The sequence below is a fragment of the Botrytis sinoallii genome (genome assembly GCF_014898435.1).
Source record: "Botrytis sinoallii strain Bc 23 chromosome Unknown BSIN_011, whole genome shotgun sequence".
Classification (NCBI taxonomy): Eukaryota; Fungi; Ascomycota; class Leotiomycetes; order Helotiales; family Sclerotiniaceae; genus Botrytis; species Botrytis sinoallii.
Window position 1 is genome coordinate 1,496,425 of NW_024066038.1, and position 19,943 is coordinate 1,516,367.

The 19,943-nt window shown below is 42.2% G+C and overlaps 9 protein-coding genes across 9 annotated transcripts; 5 read left to right on the forward strand and 4 right to left on the reverse strand.

Annotated features, from left to right (window-relative positions):
• Positions 1 to 181: 181 nt before the first annotated feature.
• On the reverse strand, positions 182 to 1,295 carry EAF02_007038 (uncharacterized protein; the record flags this gene model as incomplete). Its single annotated transcript, XM_038903086.1, has 3 exons — positions 182 to 394; positions 439 to 704; positions 788 to 1,295. The coding sequence occupies 3 exons, from the start codon at positions 1,293 to 1,295 to the stop codon at positions 182 to 184; spliced, it is 987 nt and encodes a 328-aa protein (XP_038757407.1).
• A 1,187-nt stretch (positions 1,296 to 2,482) lies between these two features.
• Positions 2,483 to 3,323, forward strand: EAF02_007039 (uncharacterized protein; the record flags this gene model as incomplete). Its single annotated transcript, XM_038903087.1, has 3 exons — positions 2,483 to 2,713; positions 2,774 to 2,817; positions 2,936 to 3,323. 3 exons carry the CDS (start codon positions 2,483 to 2,485, stop codon positions 3,321 to 3,323), a joined length of 663 nt encoding a protein of 220 aa, XP_038757408.1.
• Positions 3,324 to 3,539: 216 nt separating this feature from the next.
• Positions 3,540 to 3,972, forward strand: EAF02_007040 (uncharacterized protein; the record flags this gene model as incomplete). Its single annotated transcript, XM_038903088.1, has 2 exons — positions 3,540 to 3,748; positions 3,805 to 3,972. 2 exons carry the CDS (start codon positions 3,540 to 3,542, stop codon positions 3,863 to 3,865), a joined length of 270 nt encoding a protein of 89 aa, XP_038757409.1. The 3' UTR covers positions 3,866 to 3,972.
• Positions 3,973 to 4,268: 296 nt separating this feature from the next.
• EAF02_007041 (uncharacterized protein) lies at positions 4,269 to 6,411 on the reverse strand (the record flags this gene model as incomplete). The annotated part of the gene is made up of 8 exons (XM_038903089.1): positions 4,269 to 4,403; positions 4,509 to 4,676; positions 4,748 to 4,919; positions 4,971 to 5,082; positions 5,138 to 5,436; positions 5,489 to 5,693; positions 5,753 to 6,037; positions 6,120 to 6,411. 8 exons carry the CDS (start codon positions 6,409 to 6,411, stop codon positions 4,269 to 4,271), a joined length of 1,668 nt encoding a protein of 555 aa, XP_038757410.1.
• A 1,262-nt stretch (positions 6,412 to 7,673) lies between these two features.
• Positions 7,674 to 10,043, reverse strand: EAF02_007042 (uncharacterized protein; the record flags this gene model as incomplete). The annotated part of the gene is made up of 12 exons (XM_038903090.1): positions 7,674 to 7,713; positions 7,768 to 7,841; positions 7,949 to 7,978; positions 8,030 to 8,211; positions 8,271 to 8,500; positions 8,554 to 8,844; positions 8,903 to 9,004; positions 9,054 to 9,088; positions 9,150 to 9,246; positions 9,293 to 9,401; positions 9,457 to 9,649; positions 9,714 to 10,043. The coding sequence occupies 12 exons, from the start codon at positions 10,041 to 10,043 to the stop codon at positions 7,674 to 7,676; spliced, it is 1,713 nt and encodes a 570-aa protein (XP_038757411.1).
• Positions 10,044 to 11,034: 991 nt separating this feature from the next.
• On the forward strand, positions 11,035 to 11,670 carry EAF02_007043 (uncharacterized protein; the record flags this gene model as incomplete). The annotated part of the gene is made up of 1 exon (XM_038903091.1): positions 11,035 to 11,670. The coding sequence occupies one exon, from the start codon at positions 11,035 to 11,037 to the stop codon at positions 11,668 to 11,670; it is 636 nt and encodes a 211-aa protein (XP_038757412.1).
• Positions 11,671 to 13,782: 2,112 nt separating this feature from the next.
• On the forward strand, positions 13,783 to 15,820 carry EAF02_007044 (uncharacterized protein; the record flags this gene model as incomplete). Its single annotated transcript, XM_038903092.1, has 6 exons — positions 13,783 to 13,869; positions 13,950 to 14,027; positions 14,141 to 14,190; positions 14,462 to 14,643; positions 14,693 to 15,510; positions 15,566 to 15,820. The coding sequence occupies 6 exons, from the start codon at positions 13,783 to 13,785 to the stop codon at positions 15,818 to 15,820; spliced, it is 1,470 nt and encodes a 489-aa protein (XP_038757413.1).
• An 894-nt stretch (positions 15,821 to 16,714) lies between these two features.
• Positions 16,715 to 17,573, forward strand: EAF02_007045 (uncharacterized protein; the record flags this gene model as incomplete). The annotated part of the gene is made up of 2 exons (XM_038903093.1): positions 16,715 to 17,085; positions 17,238 to 17,573. The coding sequence occupies 2 exons, from the start codon at positions 16,715 to 16,717 to the stop codon at positions 17,515 to 17,517; spliced, it is 651 nt and encodes a 216-aa protein (XP_038757414.1). The 3' UTR covers positions 17,518 to 17,573.
• A 484-nt stretch (positions 17,574 to 18,057) lies between these two features.
• On the reverse strand, positions 18,058 to 19,487 carry EAF02_007046 (uncharacterized protein; the record flags this gene model as incomplete). The annotated part of the gene is made up of 2 exons (XM_038903094.1): positions 18,058 to 18,802; positions 18,853 to 19,487. The coding sequence occupies 2 exons, from the start codon at positions 19,485 to 19,487 to the stop codon at positions 18,058 to 18,060; spliced, it is 1,380 nt and encodes a 459-aa protein (XP_038757415.1).
• Positions 19,488 to 19,943: the final 456 nt, after the last annotated feature.

The following is a 19,943-nucleotide window of genomic DNA, read 5'->3' on the forward strand; positions in this document are numbered from 1 at the left end:
GGCGTTATATCGGAGGAGTTTCAGGGTAAATGTACAAATAGATGATATCATAGTATGGCAAATAGCCAACTACGCATAATGAGTAACAATGTTTTCGCCGATCGTGTGGAAGATTGATGCCTCCTTGGAATCTTTTGCTTGTTGCCTAGAATTCTTCTTCTCTTGGGTTGTTGGTGCCGCTTCATCTTGTCTCGGTCCAATCTTGGTTTAGAGGTTCATCTCCGTCCCCGCTAACACCATTTATGATATCTTCCTCGTTTCCTTCATCATTCGACCCACTGTCGTCATCTCTTTCAATCCCTTTCTCAAACTCCCCATCATCCGCTTCAAAGTCTTCATTCATATCCTCATCTTCGCCTTCCACCTCACTCTCATCATCACTACTCTCATCCTTCTTCTTTTTCCCAACTCCCTGTTTCACCCCTCCCCCTTTCTCACAAACACAAAACTTCTGCTACTCCTCTCCTCTCCCTTCCATCCCCCTCCTCCCTTCACAACCCCCATTGTGCGCGCATGTTTATACCCCGGATACGCTCCCGCCTGAAACTTAAAACTCCGCTCCACTTCCAATCCAGCATGTCGACCTAGATCGCGTATATTCCACAACGTGTACGGTTCGCCTTCGAAGAGTGTGATGATTATTGAAGAGCCTTTTGTAGGGGAGAGGGAGGGGATTGCGCGCGCGAGAAAGGATGTGAGAAGTTCTGGAGGGTGCGTTAGTATTTCTTTCGGAAATGGAAGCGCATGTTCCTCGAATAGAATAAGGGATCAGAAAAGAAAAACAAACCTTGATTATACCTAACCTGCCGATTCACATCCGTACTCTTCCCACCCACATGCGGAAAATTAAAAATGATCCGATCCATCACTCCATCTCCCCTCCCTCCTTTCGCATTCGTCCACGCTCGCATCTTCGTCGCATCAACCCCATATTTTACAATTCCTCCTCCCTCTTCAATCTCCTTTATATTCTCTCCCACATGCGGATATTTCTCCTGCAGTATCTGTAGTGAAGATTCGAAAACCGTAGCAGTTAACTTTTTTACTTCATGATGGGTGATTAAGGAGCGCGCAAATGAGAGGTCGCCGTCGCCTATCAGCAGGATGGAATCGCGAGAGGAAAAGGGGATTACAGGAATAGTCTGGTGTGTTTGTTTGTGTTTTTTCGTGGGCATGCCAGAGGGTTTTGGGGTCTTGGAGCTGGGTTTCGATATTCCGGCTGGTTTGGGTTTTCCGGGTCCGCGGCCTCCCTTGATTTTTTTGGAGGAGGACTTGAGACGTTTATTTTTACCCATGGTAGGTTTATGTATATATAATTTTGCGATTGGGCGGGAAAATGGAGGATTGCGAATTGCGAATTGAGAATGTGAATTGAGGATTCGAGGGGAGGAAAGTTCATAACCTGGAGATGGAAATTATTGTGGAGATGCGGGGACGAGGATGGATTGCGGCCGCTTGGTCCGCTTGAGATTTTTATCCGCCCCGTGAGTTTCGTTGGTTTAAGTATCAATATTCTACAAGTTTCTTTCCATGTGTGGTGATATCTCTGATATCTGTTCTTCCGCGCTGTTAGAGATCCTGTCTGCATGTACAGTATCAAGTGGTTATTGTAATCCAGAGCTTATGTCATGCACCAACTAAAGTTACCGGTGTTTTCTTCACAACTTTCTCTCATTGTCCTCCAATTTTCCCAAATCAATGCTTAGATGTCTTTTTGAATATCGTCCCGGACTGATTATCTGAGTAAGAGGGTGAAAAGGATTCGATGTTGAGCGTTACATTTGCTTTTTTCCTATTTGGCTCGTGAAGAATGTGCATCTCTTCTTCTTCCAGCCTTTGCTTCAACCGCCTCGATAATCCGAAAGACCAGTCCCGGTTTCTCATCCAAGTTTGCTTCCAAGTCTGAATCTTTGAATACGGATGAATTTGTGAAAATATAAGAGAAATACTTCACATTTGATCAGAAGAGAGTGATTGGTCTCGTCGACTTGGAGTTCATTGTACCTGTTAGAAATCCTGGGCATCTCTTTAGAGGTCATTGATTAATTGTGACAGTTATCTTCTGGTAAAGAGTAAGCTCTGAATATCATTTTCTGAACACAAGTATATAAGCGTCGCTTGATTTTGGGATAAGTTTCATTCAAGCAATGCTCTGCACTTTTGCCATTGGTACACATTAATAAAAAAGTTCCATCTCCAAATCTCTCTCTAGCAGCACTTCTAGAGAAATCAGAATATCGGAGTTGTTTCCGTATGTAGTTGGGATACTGCACATGATGAGTTGCGTTAGTGTCTACCAACCTTTGCTGCAGTTGGAACTGATAATGGATATGTGCCAATAGAGGAGGAATTCCCCAACATTACGTGATTTTGGTCTCTCAAGGGAATAATCTCTTCGTCATTGTGCAATGTACCACTATTTAAAGGATGTAGTTTCCCAAAGGAGATTTTAGGATTGATTTGGAAAAAACGATCACTCAAGATGTCTCCAGCCACAAGAATAGCAGAGTTAGCCGCGTCGATTCAAAGAAATACCAGCAAAGTTGATGAATATCTTGCGTCGAATAACATTCCTTCTCCTTCTTTTGATGTTTCCTGCCCCCTCAGACTCTCTCTACCGCCAGACATTCAAGCTTCTAGAAATGTTATTCTTGAAGCATCGGATGAGTTAACTGCTCTTATGCTTGGACCTGTGGAATCTTTGATTCCTCCAGTATGTCTTCCCAGTGTTTTCCTTTCAGAAAAAATATAAATTGACTTTTTTTTTGCATAGCCAAATGCTTGGATAAGTGTGACCGCTTTACAACGATTTGGGATGTAAGAACAATATTCAAACCTAACTTAAACGTCATCAAATCATGTCCATAGACTCATGCCTTCTTCATTATGTTCTCTCCTACACCTTTAACCCACAAACAACTAACCATCACCCCAGCGCTAAATCGTTCCCCTCAACCCGCACCTCCACCTTCCTCGAAATCGCCGAAAAATGTTCCATTCCTGAATCCGACGTTCGTAGCTTAATACGACACGCAATGTCCTTCTATATATTCCACGAGCCATCTCCAGGAATAGTCGCACACACAGCATCTTCCAAAGCGCTTGCTGAGATCCCTCCCGTCTCCGATTTCATCGGTTTCGTAAGCGAAGAAATGCTACCCGCTTCCACTCGTCTCGTCGATGCTATGATCAAATGGCCTGGATCGCAGGAATCTAATGAATCGGGCTATGCACTTGTTAATGGAGCAGATGTTCCCATGATGCATATATATCAAGGGACTCTAGACGCTCGCAACAAATGGGAAAAGCAATGGCTTTTTTGAAAAGCAGACCAAGTGGAGAGTGTACAACGCGTTTTGGAAAGTTTTTCATGGGACGATGCTGCAAATGGTCTTGTGGTAGATGTAGGCGGTGCGAAAGGAAAAGCTGGGATTGAGCTTTTAAGGTTTCTTCCCAAGCTTAAGTGTATTGTTCAGGATCAACTCGAAGTAGTCAGAGATACAACCATACCTGATGATTTGCAGGACAGATTAAGTTTCATGGCGCATGATTTCTTTCAAGAGCAATCTGTAAAGGGAGCAGACGTATATCTTATTTGTAATGTGTTACATGACTGGTCTGATAAATACGCGGCTAGGATTTTGAAAAATTTGATTCCGGCGTTGAAGAGAGGAGCGAGGGTATTGGTTTGTGATAGGGTGCTTCCGGCTCCGTGTACATTGACGCCATATCAGATGAGGAGACAGAGGTATGTTTGGTTATTTCACGTTGTGGGAAAGAGATTCATTGGCTAACTCATATCAGAGCAGATGATTCATATATGAAGGGGATCCAGAATGCTAGAGTTCGCGATCCGAATGATTAGGAACAACTTTTTGTGTCGGTGGATGAGAGGTTTAAGTCGTTTCAAATGGGAACGGTTGATGGGTCGGAGTTGTCTACGATTTGTGTTACTTGGGAGGATGAGGATATGTTTGAGATGTAATGGGTTGAACGGCACGAGAGGTATTTCAAATAAAAATACTTCGATCTCGGAGTCGCCATGGCTCAGTTTGAATAAAGATGTTAGATCTGAACATCGATCTAATGAGCAATATCAGAAGAAATCCAAACTTCATTGCATATGCATCTTTACCATTCATCTCAATTCCAACTTTCAAAGCAAACTCACTCGATTTATCATGGTGGAATTGCATCAAAAATTCTTTTAACATTTTACATTCGTGATTTTACATAACCTATTATCATTTTCATCCACAATATACATCTTACTCCATACTCTTAATATCACTCGCAACCTCGAACTTAGCATCAGTCTTTTGTCTAACCTCCTCAACATCTACACCTGGTGCCAGCTCGGTCAATGTGAGACCACCATTGATTCTGTCAACTTCGAATACACACTAAAAATATGGGTGTTAGTATTTTAATTATTAAATCTTTCCATCAACCCAACTCATAAGGGTTGATAAGGCGTAGAGGGAATTTAGAGATATACGAAGACTTACCAAATCAGTAATAATAGTGCTGACGACCTTTGCTCCAGTCAAAGGTAAACTGCAATCTTGAACAATCTTTGCGCTTCCGTCTTTTGCTACATGTTCTGTTGCGACGACGATTTTAGTTTCGTCAGGGTTGGAGACGAGATCCATTGCTCCGCCCATTCCTTTGAAGATCTGTGGATTTGATTGATTAGTTTTGCTATACTTAGATGGGGGGTAAAAGGAAGATCAAGGAAATAGCTTACCTTTCCAGGAATCATATAATTGGCCAAATCACCATTAGCTCCAACTTGGAGTGCTCCAAGGACAGAGACATCGATATGGCCACCACGGATCATAGCGAAGGATTCGGCACTGTCGAAGGTGGAGGCACCCGGGATAAGAGTTACGGTTTCTTTACCGGCGTTGATGATATCGCTTGGAGACATTAGTTTGTCGTCGATGTTCCACAAATGGGAGAAAACTTACGGATCAACTTCTTCTTCAGTTGGATATGCACCCATTCCCAAAATACCATTCTCAGATTGGATCCAAACCTTTGTTTCAGGAGACAAGAAAGAAGGTGCGAGAGTTGGAATACCTACCCCCAATTAACCATTGTTCGCCACAGCTCAAAACATGGGAACCAAACATACCAATACCAAGGTTGACATAGTAACCATTCTTCAATTCCTTTGCAGTTCTCCTGGCAATTCTATCTCTTCTGATAATTGCATCTGATTTATTCGAAGTATCTTCTTTACCTTCTGGTGCACGAGTCTTCTTCAATTCTAATTTCTTAGGAACGGTAGCTGGAACAATACGATCGATGTAGATTCCTTGAAGATGAACATCGGCTGGAGCAATCGATCCAACTGGTACGATCTCTTCGGCTTCAACAATAGCGACTTTAGCAGCCTTGGCCATGATAGGTCCGAATGTTCTAGTGGTGTATCTATAATTTGTTAATATCATAATATCTTCGGCATTGGATCACGGGGAATCACCTGAATTGACAGTTTCCAGCTTCATCGACTTTCCATGCCCGGAGAATAGCAACATCTCCTTTAATAGCTTTCTCCATCGAATAAGTCTTGCCGTCAAATTCTCTGGTTTCTCTTACTTGTCCTTTCTCTAAAACAGTATTTTCTTTTGAGCCTTCTGCTGGGGGACCCAATCTAGTAGGGATACCACCTGTCTGTAACAATGTACCTATAAACCATCAATATAAATATTCTTTATCTCATCTCAAGGATCAAGCAGATACTTACTAACACCAGTAGGGGTATAGAAAGCCGGGATACCAGCCCCACCAGCCCTCAATCTCTCAGCAATTGTTCCCTGAGGACATAATTCAATAGCAATTTTTCCCTCGAGATATTTCTTCTCAAGAACCTTATTACTACCGATAAAACTTAAAATTAAACGGTTTACTTGACCGGATTGTGTCAAGGCGCCTAGACCACCTGGTATCGATGCTCCAGCGTTGTTGGAAACGGCGGTTAAGGAATGAAGACTTTCTGGTCCTCTTCTTTCTAATGCTTCGATAATAGTTTCTATATTTCATATCAGAATCACATCTTATGAAGATCCCCTCAAGGATCAAAAATCATGCAGAAAAAAGCCAAAATAACATACCAGCCGTTCCACACAATCCGAACCCCGCACTCAAAATCGTCGATCCGCTCTTGATATCCGCAACGGCCTCATCAGCATTCTTATATACTTTACTCGCGCCTCTGACAATCTTTGGTGCTTTGCTAACGTTCTCCTCATCTTTATATGGGTTTCGAGGCGCTTCTAAAAGTCGGGCATAGCTTTGAAAGTGTCGACAATCTCGTGATTTTTGACCCCACTGACAACGGATAGATGATGTTATGCGGAGGCCCGGAAGGCGAGTTGTGTTGAGAATACGGCGGGAGAGAGACATATTTACAGATTGAGGAAAGATTCAGGAATTGAAGGGTAATTGATAGAGGAAAAGAAGTTTTTGTAAGAAATAGTAAATGTCGTTGACGCGATGAAATCGGCAATTGATTTGAAGCCGGGGGAGTTAAGCGTCGGCTATTGATCTGGATCCGATGAAGGGGCGAGAATATTCACCAACCTCTCGATACAAAAAATGGGAATAATTCAACAAGAAGAATATATATAGTTGAGAATTGAATGGGGATAATAGAGTATATATATATCTATCATTCAATTCAAATTAGTCCTCGATATTTGTCTTGACTCTTCTGCCCAGCCAGCGTTCAGACACAGACACTGTCGGGTAACCAATCCCCGGTAGAAGTTATCGGATAATGTCTTTTCCACCATTTTGTACATGTGCATATACCGAATACTTCTCCCGATTCTTTCACTGCCCCTTTATGGAGTTTCTCGCTTCAGAACTGTTAGGAGCGGAGTCAAAAATATACCGGATCGATTGGAGGATTAATAAAGTCAGCAGATCTGGGGATTTCAAAAATGTGATCAAACCCCACATTTCTAAGTTTCACGAACGAGTACCAAAATGATGCTCAATAAAATTTTCTAATCAGTCCTAAATTCAAAGCAAACGCTGAACCTCAAAATTTGACAGTTCCATCTCCATTTCCAGGTGATGCAAGAATGTTCAAGGATATAAGTCAGTCTATGTATGCTATAGGCACAAGAATCAAAAGAGCAAAAGTTCGATCGATGGAGGTATTGAACCACACCCGATTTGAACGGATAACCTTTCGATCTGGAGTCGAACGCGCTACCGTTGCGCCAGCGGTCCTATTGATCTATCGAGTGATGCCTTTTTTCTTACTATATACCCATAACCACATTCACCTAGGAAGTGGGCAAAGAGGGGTTCCCATTGGAATCGGGGTATACGTTCCGAGAACGGATGTGGGGCTAGTGGGGGAAATGGAAATTCATTTTATGATTGCGGAGGTAAAGATCGCGGACAATTCAAGGTAAGAAGGAATTTTTCAAGAATAGATCACACGAGACACTGCCATAGATTGGATATGGCTGCCATCACCTTGAACGATAAGCAGCAATTTAAATAACAAATAAATCCTCTTGACATCTTTGAAGTTGCTTGTACTCTTACCGATGTTGTCCCACTACACTCAAAGCTTGGCAGAACGAGAGTAGCTTGAGATACTCAGGGCGAGAGTTTCAAGCATCTAATATTCAAAATTCGACTTTTGGAGCTCATGGCTCATTGAATATCTTTCCTGGATTCAATAGCCAACTATTTTGTTCTGAATTAGCTTCCCCTCCACTTGAATGTTAGTTGGGGAAATACTTTGGATCAAGAGAATGCTTGAGTTTTTTCATGACAGTAATTGTATCGAGGCCGAGTTCCTTCATCAAGCAATCCTAATAATAAAAAATTAGCTAGGGGGCCATAATGAAACTGTATTGGATATTTGAAGTTTTGCTGATGCTATACAGCTCAACCAAACCCCCAAATTCTCTTTACTCACTTTCTTACCGAGACCTATTCCATGCTCGCCCTAAATCGACTTAGCAATTGACCGTATACTTGATAGTTCAAAGGTACTAACAGAACTAGTTCCTTCCATCTCCAATGCTCTGTCAAGCATATCATACACACATTTTTTGACAGCAGCTGTCTCGACTGGATCTTTTGGGTTATACATAACAGCTTGGTGAAAATTTCCATCTCCTACATGACCCAGCACACTAGAAAATAAACCGAGTTTCCCCGATTCTGCTTTCGAAATATCTACAAAGGCATCAGCTTAAGTAGGTAGATAAGTGAAGTTCAATAAAATGATGACCTACCTATAATCTCGGCCAACCTTGACATAGGTACTGCACAATCTGTACTCCAAATTTCTGTACCTGGTGGCCGTTGTGCTAGCATGGCCCACAGAGCTTCTTTCCTCGCGGACCATAGAACAGACTTGTCTTCTTCTGTTCGTGCGAATTGAAACTCTCCACCTTTCCATTGTTTGGCTATGGTCTGCACTCGCTGGATATGGTCTTTTATTGCTTGCTCTGTACCAGAAAACCTATTTTCGTCAGTACGACATTGGCACGGGTAAATCAGTCAAAAGATAGCTACTTGAAAAATAATGTCGGTCGCTCTTCCCACATCCTTCCTCCAGTGCCTCCATTCTTATTGATGACCTGCATCTGAACTTCATCCATAACTTCCATGGCCGCTAACGGGATTCCTGTCCTAATGATTTTTGAAGCAGCTGTTGCAGCATCAGCAACAGAAGGAAATGTAACTACCGCAACACTAGTCGAATCGGGAACTACAGCCAACTTGAGAGTTATTTCTGTAATCAACCCCAAAGTTCCTTCTGCTCCTACGAAGAGTGAGGTTAAATTGTAACCTGCGGAGGTTTTACTACTTTATGGTTAGAGCAGATGATGCACGAAGATCAAATCAAAAGATGGAAATATACCGTGGCCTTCTTCGGGTTTTTATTACTGTTCCATCAGCCAAAACAACAGTCAGATTAATAACCCAGTCTTTCATGGTGCCATATCTCATTGCATTGGTACCACTAAGAAATGTGAGAATTGCCAGGAATATTTAGGAGCAGATGAATGTACCTGCAGTTTGTAGAGACCATCCCTCCAATGTGAGCCTAGAAATATTAGAGTTTACATTCAAGAATCTAAAACATTTACTCCCTCTGAATAACATACCGTTGGACTAGGATCCAGTGGAAGAAAAAGTCCAGTATCCTTGATTTGCTCATTGAGATTCACCCAATTAACAGCTGGCTGTACGACAACATCCATACTTTTGAGAGTCAACGTAGTTACATTACAATAGCAATCAGACTCACTCATCTGGATGGAATTGAACAATTTTATCCATCTTTACAAAGTCAATACTCAACCCCGAGCAGGGAGTAGAAATATGGCCTTCCACACTTGAGCCCGCACCAAATGGTACTATTTTTAACCAGTCAGTATTATTGATACCATGCGATTGTTCACAAGAACTCACTCATGGGAACTCTATACTTGGAACAAATCTTTGCAATTCTGACAACATCACCTGTGTCTTTCGGATAGACAACCGCAAGAGGTCTTGTCTCCGAGTTTGAAGTAGACCATTCCGAGTAAGAATGCCTCAATAGTTCTTCCTCATCATAGCTAATTGAATCATCTCCTAATTCATTGGCGATCTCCTGAATGGCCTGTTTTACATCTTAGTTAAATGGTTATCACGTGATAGTCCAAATTCCTTCCTCCAAAACTTACTTGAAGCATAACAGTTGGTTCTGCATACTTTATGGAAGATCCGAAGACTTTTTGATCAAGTTTACCTTGGTATGACATATAGCCATATCCAACACATAGTGATGCGGTTGCAGACGCGAGAGAACATAATAACACTGTTGACTTGCTGAAAGTGGAAGAAGTAACGGTCCCGTTATGAGCCGAATTAGAGACGAACCGTGTTCTCAGCATTGAGGATCTACCATGTAGACTTCCAGCTAAGGTCTGGCGTAATGTTGAAGTATTGGCTGGCATCTTCGCAGGGACGGAGTGTTTACTAGCTTGAAAAATAGGTGATAGAAGACGATTCATGTTGACTGCTTGTTTCATCAACTAGAAGTCCAGATTTGCCAAGATTCATATCAAACACAACGAATATAAAGTTTGAATTGTATATTAAGATATAAACGTCGCGAGGTGGTACATTCTCGTGACTTTTAACATGTTAAGCGGAGGAGTGAGGAAGCATTCCGCACTAATGCACCCCAACCTTGGCAGTACAGTCATCGGCGATTCTCCGGCAAAAACTGTATTGAACAAATTGAGAACTTATTGATTATTAATGACATCAACATCAATCCTGTCAACAATGTTACACTCACAAAATTCAAACAATCATGAGAATCATTACATGGCTTAGATTCTTGCCAGTTGTTCTTAAGCTTTTTGACGCCCCTGCCATGTTGTATTTTCAAAAATACCTATATCTTGAACCATCCACTTGAAGTCTTGAACCGCACAGACTCATCGACTTGACTTAATCGGATTGAAGTATAGGAGGAATTGCGAGCGCATTATCCATTGGCTCAGAAGCTTATATACGAATTGCGTGTGAACCTAAAAGTACGAGTCGTGAACAAAGCGACCTTACTTTTCCAATTGAAACACGTCCAATTGGAAGTGTCCAATTCATTCCTCTGTTGGTTTATATGAAGTCTCATTGCCCCAAGTATGGTTTTGATAGATCATATAATTTTTGACCTCTAATTTCACTTTACGGTATTGCTCAATATTACCTAGGCATGAGAGGTTTACCAAGGCGTCAATCAATACACTAGTCTGTTTAGTTGAAGGAAGAGTAATGGACTAACTCCATATCAGAGTATAAGACTGCAAGTACTTCAGACGTCATAGTAACTTTGAAAGCAATCACTCATGAATACTTAAGTTGGTAGAGATCCCAACTCTTAACCTTTCTAGTGATACGGTCAATTCGTTGCCAGCTTTGTTGGAAATTCTCCTCCCAAATCAATCCAAGATCACATCAGTTCATTTGTATACCACCTATCGAAAGAGATTCACAATGTCTATGTATGACAATACTTCTTGTATTTGCCAATTACAGCGTCATTTAATACATTCTCCTCGATATCAATACTTCATATTGGCAATTGAATTGCTTCTTCCCTTTTTCAAAACACTGTTGGACCGCCTCGATGTCATAATTTCTCGGAGTATACCTCCCGCACGCAATTTGACAGTATTAGACAAATGGCGTTGGAATGGTCTTTTGTGTACAGTCAAGAACGCTCTAAAGTTGTCCAAGATAGAGGAATTACCGATGGATATCCTGCTTGATATTCTTGACCGAGTACCCATCTCATCAGCTGCTGCCTTTTCGATTTGTAGTCCGCACATCAAAAAACGAATGAGAAATCAATATCTCCAGCATCTGAATACCCAGCCTTATCAAAAGCTACATTTCTTAGAGCTCCTCGCCAATCACTTGTCCAATCATGTTGTATGCGAGCTATGTCTCATCATTCACCATGTAGACAACGCAGGATCGTTGCAGTACTACAAGCGATTTTATGGCAAATCTCATTGGAATCGCATGCGTCGGATTTCGAAAAAGATTGATTCACAACTTTTGTTGATTGACAAATTATTACAACCCACCTACAGAGAGCGAGTTTTGACTCAGTTACTGGACGGATAAGGATATCCAGCATGGGACTGCAACAATGCCATTTGGATAATGGCTATAAACATGTTTTATCAGCGAGAGGATTGCGTCGGCCTACTTGATCCCATGTCAAATATTATTACGAATCATACGGAGTTGCTTGCCCCGGTGGCAATAGATTCCGGTATATTATACGATGGTGGGTCCTTTATACCTCTAACGGGGGGAACCACATCATTTTAGAGGGCCGAGAAGGGGCAAGTTAGTTCTGATATATGCCGGCGGTGGCGTTGGGATAAATCCAATGATACACTTATTATGAGAAGTCTCGCGGACTTCTACTCAAAGCAAAAAGCTCACTGGTGCAAATATCGGTGGGGTCGTTACAGTGCAACCATTGTATTGCGGAGTTCCAGGTTGATATCAAAAGTTCGTTGGGGCTGAGGCTAAAAGTTACACGCACACCATGAAAAAATCTGGGATAAAAATGGGGAGAGGGCGCGAATAGCAGGTGATATTTAGAAGACCTTTGTGGATAAATCATCCTTTTCTTCCCATTCTATTAGAAATTCGGAGTATTTTAGACATCCTCAACAAAGCATCTATAATTTAGCTACGAGATCCAAATTTCCCTGTTGTATCGCAAAATGTGCTGTAGTAATCCGTCTTAAAGCCGCCAGATAAGTATCAATATCAATTCGTGCATTCCAAAACGCATTCTAGCTGGAAAATCACATGAGTTGATCCGTAGGAAGTGAATTCGAGGGACCGGAGAAGTTGTTCGCAACAATAGGCTCATTATCGTATGTTAAGTACAATTTCGATTTCAATAGTGAGACAAAACTCGCAATTTAGTCCATAATGCATAATTCTTAGGCGTATCGAGTGATGCTAGGCATACATAAGAAAAATCTCTCAGCACTGGACACTTGTCTTGATTAATATAAGGCTTCATGGACTTTGGTGTCCATGGAAAGCTCGGCTCAAGATTTGATAGTCCTGCTAGAAGAAGAGCAGCCTGAAATGACAAGCAAGTTACTGTATTTAAGCTTCGCCTGCCATATTTTTCTTGTACCATATCAGATAACGCACTTGCATGCTGCATCAATGAGAATAGAAGCTGTATACGGAACAATATCCGTAGACGATGGCTCGGAAGATGCCCAGGGCCTTCCTTATAGCAGCAGTGAGTGGGGTTGTGGGGTGGGATCCACTCAATGAGCTTATCACACGCTAATCCTCTATGATAGCTATTTCTCAGTTACAAATTGATCAATTGCCATGTTCAGATTTGTGCCTGATTTCATCGGTGATCAATGTGATAAAAACAGTTACCATGTGATACCGAAGAGACAACAATCCTGCAACGGCGGCCACGTTTTGATCTAGTTTGATGTAGCCCAGCTCAGTCGAAGATCCGCGAAGCTACAAGTTTGCTCACTCGCATGTTAATTAACTCTGCTTTGGCCCGCCCGCAAGTTTTTTGATGACTACATAGAACGTGTAGGTTTTAGTCGCATTCAACGTCAACTAGGAGGCTCGACCCAGGGTTGGCGTTGCTTTGCAAGTCTAGCATTCTGTGCTTTGTTGTTGCCCCTCTTCTGAAGTTTTCTATTTTGAGAAAGCCCCATCTTGTGTAGCGACCCAAGAAGAATGCGTAAAGAGAGTATTGATAGTTCTAGAACTCTGCGCAGGTCCATATTTGACGGAATCATCATTCAACGAACATGAAAGTTGCACCCGTAAACCAGCAATATGCTTAGAACAAGGTTAATCAGTAGAGAGAAATTATTCGGCCACGATAAGCCACTTATTTATGAAGGCGTGTAGCCAACTAATTACATTTCGCCATGATATGTAAGTTCTCTTGTAACCAATAGGTGAATAGTACAAGCTGTGTGTTTGCACAGCCATCAATTTGTTGTTATTAACTTCAATTCATTGGCTCAAAGTGATGCCACTTGGTGATTCAGCCCTCATCTACACGAACACTCGCATTCAAGGTTGACTAGGTACCTGTCGGTGAGTTCATTTGGTAACAAATCCGAACACAAAATAATTTTCAAGCCTCATGAATTGTGTATTAATGATGGTGCAAAACGCGCTGCATTCAATGTTTAGCCATTTTGTACCATTTAGACCATCATGGATCAATTTTTATTTGACCAACATTTACAAGACTGCACTATAGCTGAAGAGAAAACAACATGTTTCGAAACTTTCCTTTATACTGTAAGTCACCTAATCTGATGAACGTTGTAAATCATCGCTGTTTTCTATCGGGACGTTCATGATCTAATTGACCGTAAAAGGATCCGGAATACCGAACGACGGTGACTGAAGAGACCATTCTTGAGGTCGAAGAATTCGATGACTTTTTGGATCAAAAGGTGAGATCTAAAGTTCAAGCAACGAGAAAAGCAATGTTCGATTGCTCAAACAGCGTTGATAAATTGATAGTCTGTTGTTGAAATCAAGTTAGAATTAAGCTTACAGATTCTAGGGCAGATTTAAAAACAAAAATCAAGGATGCATCGGAGGAATCAGACTCATGTAAGAATTTTCAGCGCACAGAATATTTCGTTTCAGGTATCCTAAGAGATGTCAATGACGAAGATGATTGCGAATCTTTGATATTACTAGACCATAGCATTTTCCACATTCCGTTTGACCAACTCATCATATCAGCCAACTCGGCTGTCTAGTCAATCAGCACGAGTGTGATTAGCTTTAGAGTCTCTGTTTGGCTTTGAAGATACCATCTCGAATTTTAATTCGATTGGGCGCTCTAGTATGACGAAACCTCCTTTACTAATATTACCAGCCTGCAAGGAAATGCAATCCATCCTAATACATTCGAACCCAAGTTTTTATCTTTACCTAAAGGCTTTCATAAAAAAATGGTGGACGCAATGCATCTTCCTCATTCATGGATTGAAACTCTAAGCGCAGTGGGCCCATTTTACTGGTCTGGATATGAGCAAAACGAAAATGATCTTTATCTTCGTAAGTGGTTGTAAAAATGATAACATGCTACAAAGCTGATCGTTGCCAGAGATAATATACCGCAAGAGTGACGTGAAAAAACCATCTAAAGCTCGAAACTGGGAATTGATTCTCTCACACTCTCTTAAGACTGGTATCACGAACGCTTTTTTCAAGAGTACACCTCGATCTGATGTTGCTCAATGTGTTAGATGTCTTCGTGAATGCGTCGGTGAAATCGACCATCCGCTGTTCCTTCCCACTCTTGTCTTTTCTTGCGATATTGATGTCGGAGAAGACAAACGCCACAGAGACAATCGAGAACGGGTCCGAATCCTAGAAAAAGATGTGATAGAAATATCCCACAAATATGCTGACCCCGACTTTACCAGGAGAGATAACGTCAATCTTCCACAAATCAACAGTGATCTAGTAGACTGCCATAAGAATGTTTTGTGGAAGCGACCGGAAGGGTATACTACTATTGTCCAAAAAATGGAGAAGACATTAGCGGACTTCAAAAATTTGTGGCCGGATGACAGAAAGGAAAGACTAAGGAAGATTCAAACAATGATGGAGGGAAGGCTTGAATTACTGCAGTCTAGACTTCAGGGAATAAGCACCCATCGTGAAGTTACAATCTCAAGGTTGAAATTGATTGGGAACGTGTTAGAAAATTTGGTCTCGCTGGATATTCACAAGCAAGAGAAAGAGAGACAATTTGGTAAATACAAGAGGCAGAGAACTGCACGCTTAATGGAAAACAAAGACCAAGAGCTGAAAGCAAAGGAGAAAACACAGAGAGAGCTAGAAATAATGCTAGAGACACGGAAGCAGACAACTATGTCATTGCTAGGCGTTTGGTTTCTGCCTGGTACTTTCTTTGCAGTAAGTTTGACTGAACACGAAAATTTATCTGCTTAAACAGCTAATTGGAGCATAGGCAATCTTTAGTACCACTTTTTTCAATTTCCAACACGGTGTTTACGCGGGGATAGTCGCGAAGAAATTTTACGTCTACTGGGCATCTACAATTCCGACCACTTTGACATTGTGGGCAATGTGGCTCCTCTGGCAAAGAAGAACTAAGAAAATGCTAGAGAAAAGAGATGAGGAATTTCGAGATCTTGAGCTACAAAGCAAAAGGGCACGAGATGATATATACAGAGAAGAAAACAACTTTTGGGGAGCAGATTAATTTCTTAGCTTTGACATCATATATCCCTCTGATTTGAATTCATTGTTTGCACATATGAAACAGCTTTTGGGGATTGGGAGAAAGATAGTCCAATACAATCGCTGGGAAAAGGGCAATACCTGACTACACGCAAAGGTTGACCACTAATGAGTAAGGTCCATTGGGAATTGATTGAGATCTTCCAAGCCCATGAATAACATGTAGTCCCATAAACTGCTGCTAGACAAACATGACGCTTTTTTTTTGGCACTGGCAAGAATACATCATAGATACAATGGATTGTCATCGTCCTGAAATCAGCTTGGAATCAGTTTTGATATCCAAACGCCACTTGGTCATTTAGATTCCTGTCATCCAGACTTTGATGTACAATATTCCATAAACAGTTGATCATAGTGTGCTATGCTCTTCCCATTTGCATCATCAAGATCACCCGGATTGACGACGATCAGGTGTGTTGTTCGGCACAGCGCAATTGACTCCAGTGATCAAATACACCTGAAATAAGTGATTCTTGGCACAATAGAACACCACAATGAATCCAATTTGACCATATCAGCTCACCATTCTTTAAATCATGCAGAAACAGTGAAAATATCTGCTTGGTAGTTCATCAAATAAAAAGCCGCCTGGAACTCAGCAGAAGTCCAGGGGAAGCAACGCTAAAAACACACGCTAAAACTGGCGAAAACGCGTCATTCCGCTATCAATTCGTTGCGACAACCAAATCGCAAAAAAATGTAAAGTAAACAATCGCTCATTCATCCATCCACACAATCCCCATCGTCGCAACCACAACTACAATTACAACTATACAATCAACCCTCATCCATACCCCGACTCAAACATCTCCGCAACCACAGAATCTCCCCACCACAACCCCAAACCCCAACCATGCCCAGCACCTCCCCCTCACCCTCCCCTCCCCCCCAAGCCCCCATTCCCCTCACCCCCGGCCCCCGCGCCAACGCTCTCTACACCGTCTATGAAAAATCTCTCGCTTCCGCTCTACACACTATTTCCTACCCCGCCTTCTCCTCCTGTTTCCCCTCCATCTCGCGCAATGCGCCGGAAGCGCTCAAAGCCGTGCATGGGCAGATGGTTTCCCGATTACGCCAATTCGCACTCGATGAGTTCGAGATGATTTTGCAGGAACGCAGAGTGGTGGAACGATTGAATGGCCTGGAGGGGGTGATTGAGAGTGCGAGACGGAGGAAAGCGAGGGGTGTGGATGCGGAGACGGAGGGGAGGGATCTGGGTGTTGCGTGAGTGTAGTTTTTTTATATATCTATCTTTCGTTCTTTATCTTTTTATTCTTGGGGTTCATGTCTACGCCCTTCTACTATTTCTCCCTACTATCACTATCATTCTCTCTATCCCCATAAACAAACAAACAACTAACTTCACCCCCCTCTAGCCCACACACCCTCCCCGCGCCCTCCATCCTCGCCGCCCATCTCACCCCCCTCTACACAACACAACAATCACAACTCAACGCCAAACTCCAAACGACACAATCGCAAAACGCGAGTCTCGCAGACGAAATCCAGAAACAGCGAGAGGAGATTGAAAAACTAGTAAGAGGGGTTGAAATTGTGGTTGAAGATCTGGATCGCGCGAATGAGGTTATGGATCGAGAGGTTGATGGATTGGGAAAGGAGGCTTTGGAGGCGGAGAATGCTTTGAGGGATGCGTAGGCTGGTTTTTGGTGGCTATGGAGTGGGGTTGTGAGACGTGGGGGGAGAAATGATAATGGGAGTTTCTTTGGGAGAAGACGGGAGTTTGGGTGTGATTGAGGAAGGTAATGGGAGGTGTATATTTATTGGCGTTTATTGGATTTCATCTCATGGCGCTTGGTGGTATTGAAAAGGGAATTCGGTGTACGCAGGAGTTACTTTGAACATTGGTCTTCATCCAGGCTAGGACACGAAAATGATGAAGTATAAAGTGTTTATTTATACTATACTGAAAGACCATGCATGCAATGCAATCTGCGATGGATTGCGCACTATATAACAATACAAACGAGTCAAGAAAATGTCTAGGCTCCAGAAACACCTCAATTCATATACCATGTTCCCGTCCTGGTATCTATAATCTCCTTAAAAGGTTTATCCATAACCAAAAAGAGTTGTATATTTGAGACGCTAATTTTACCCATCCAGCATGAACTCCACCATTACACCCAACCTAACAAATGAAAAGAAGTAAAGAAAACTCCATCCGAATTCTATAATTCAAGCCTTGACCGGCGTACCATTATGGCTTATTTTCCAGCTCCCACAATACTCTTCTCCATATTCCGGAGGTTCGCATCTGGTTAATGAGCCGGTACTCCAATCCACAATCCATTGTTTTCCCTTCATGATCAAGTAGTTTGATTTTCGAGGGGAGCGACTTGTGAGGATCGCCATGCATTTTTTGGCATATATCATATCGTATCTAGGAGACCAGGCATGTTCCGGACGCCATTTTCCCGTTTCGGGACAGAAAGAGTGGGAAGGGGTGGGGTTTGGCGTGCGTCGAAGCATGCGATGACGACGGGATCGACTACTTATGAGACCCATTTCGCGTAGAGCTTCCAGCGCGGCTTCGGATTCGTTCATGCATTCGTCGGGGATGCGTGATGTGTGAGGTGCGGATGATCGGGTCGAGGGTCGAGCGGTGGATGATCGAGAGGGAGTGGTGATGGCTCTACCTTCGGGAGTGTTTGAACTTGCGAAATTGGGATAATGTGTGCGAATGAGTTCTTCTTGCGCTCGAATAAGTTCATCGCTGACTTGTACCTCTCTGGCTTCTCTTCTTCTTCGTCTTCGTGGTCGTGGAATGGATTGATCTCGGGGTATTTGTCGCTCGTCAAGTGGAAGAGAGAGGTTGATAGCTGTGAAGAGTGATTGAAGCCAGGTAACGAATGTTTCAATTTTCACGCACGATAGAAGGAACTGGTCTGCTTCTGCTCTGACTCGAATAACATAGTGCTTCCTAGTAGCTATTAGTATTACCCTCTTAATACTTGGTGTATGTAAACCTACTTTACATAATCTGCAGCTATGCCAACTTCTGCATGTTGTAAATTGTAGCTTCCCAATAAACTTCCACGTTTTGTACCGACAGGTAAATCCGGTGTACTCTTTCGATCCCCAAGCTCCAAACCAAATACCCCCGAGCCTTTGACCTTGTGAAAAGTTAAGAGTGTTCCTCGCAAGGTTGCATATACTCGATACCAATTCCTGTCCGAAGCTCTGTGTATCGCGCCCTGCATTTCCATTTTCCTCATAAACACATTCTCCAAACTGATACCAGTAGAATATCCTGGGAGAATTTCCCTTCCTTCGTCTTCTCGAGGTTGAATATTTAAACGATTTCGCATATTTTGAGACCGAACGGAAGCATCGTAAGAAGGAGGAGAATCAAGTAGAGGATCTATTATTGACTGCGAATTTGTGGATTTATCGTCGACATCAATTTCTGGCTCATGTTCCGATTCTTCCTCTGGTTCCTCCTCAACTTCTGGTTCTTGTATGTGGTCGGAAGATTCATTATTTTGTTTGTAATATTCCTCCATCGATACTCTCCTTGAACTCGAGATTTGCGCGGATTGAGGATTAATTGTAATGTCATCCATTGTTACATGATTTCTGAAAACTTCAGTAACGTTTGTACTCATGTTTTGTGTATTTTGTTGATGTGTCCGCTCAGAAAATCTTATATCGTGTTGTACCAAATCCCGATCCTACATGATCTTTCTCATAACATTTGTACTGCATGCGGCAGATAGTGAATTGGCAAACGTTCTCCTATTGATTGTTTCTGAATAAGTTTCAATTGAGTTTTCCTAAAGTTACTCGGATATTCGCGTTGTAAAGAGGAGTTGAGACAACCGTAGAAGCAATTGAGTTGTGGAAGAATAAGAAGAAATAAATCTGACTCATGTCTTGTCTTGTCTCGTCTTGACTTCTATTTCTTCTAGAATAGAACAAGAATAGGAGGTGAGGTTTAAGTGATGTGTGTGACAGGCCAAAAATATGGTTTTTCTTGGGTGTTACCGCTCAGATCCCTTGTCAACAACATTCCTTCATGGAACCGAGCAACTGCATGGTAGAATGAGAATGGGAATGAGAGA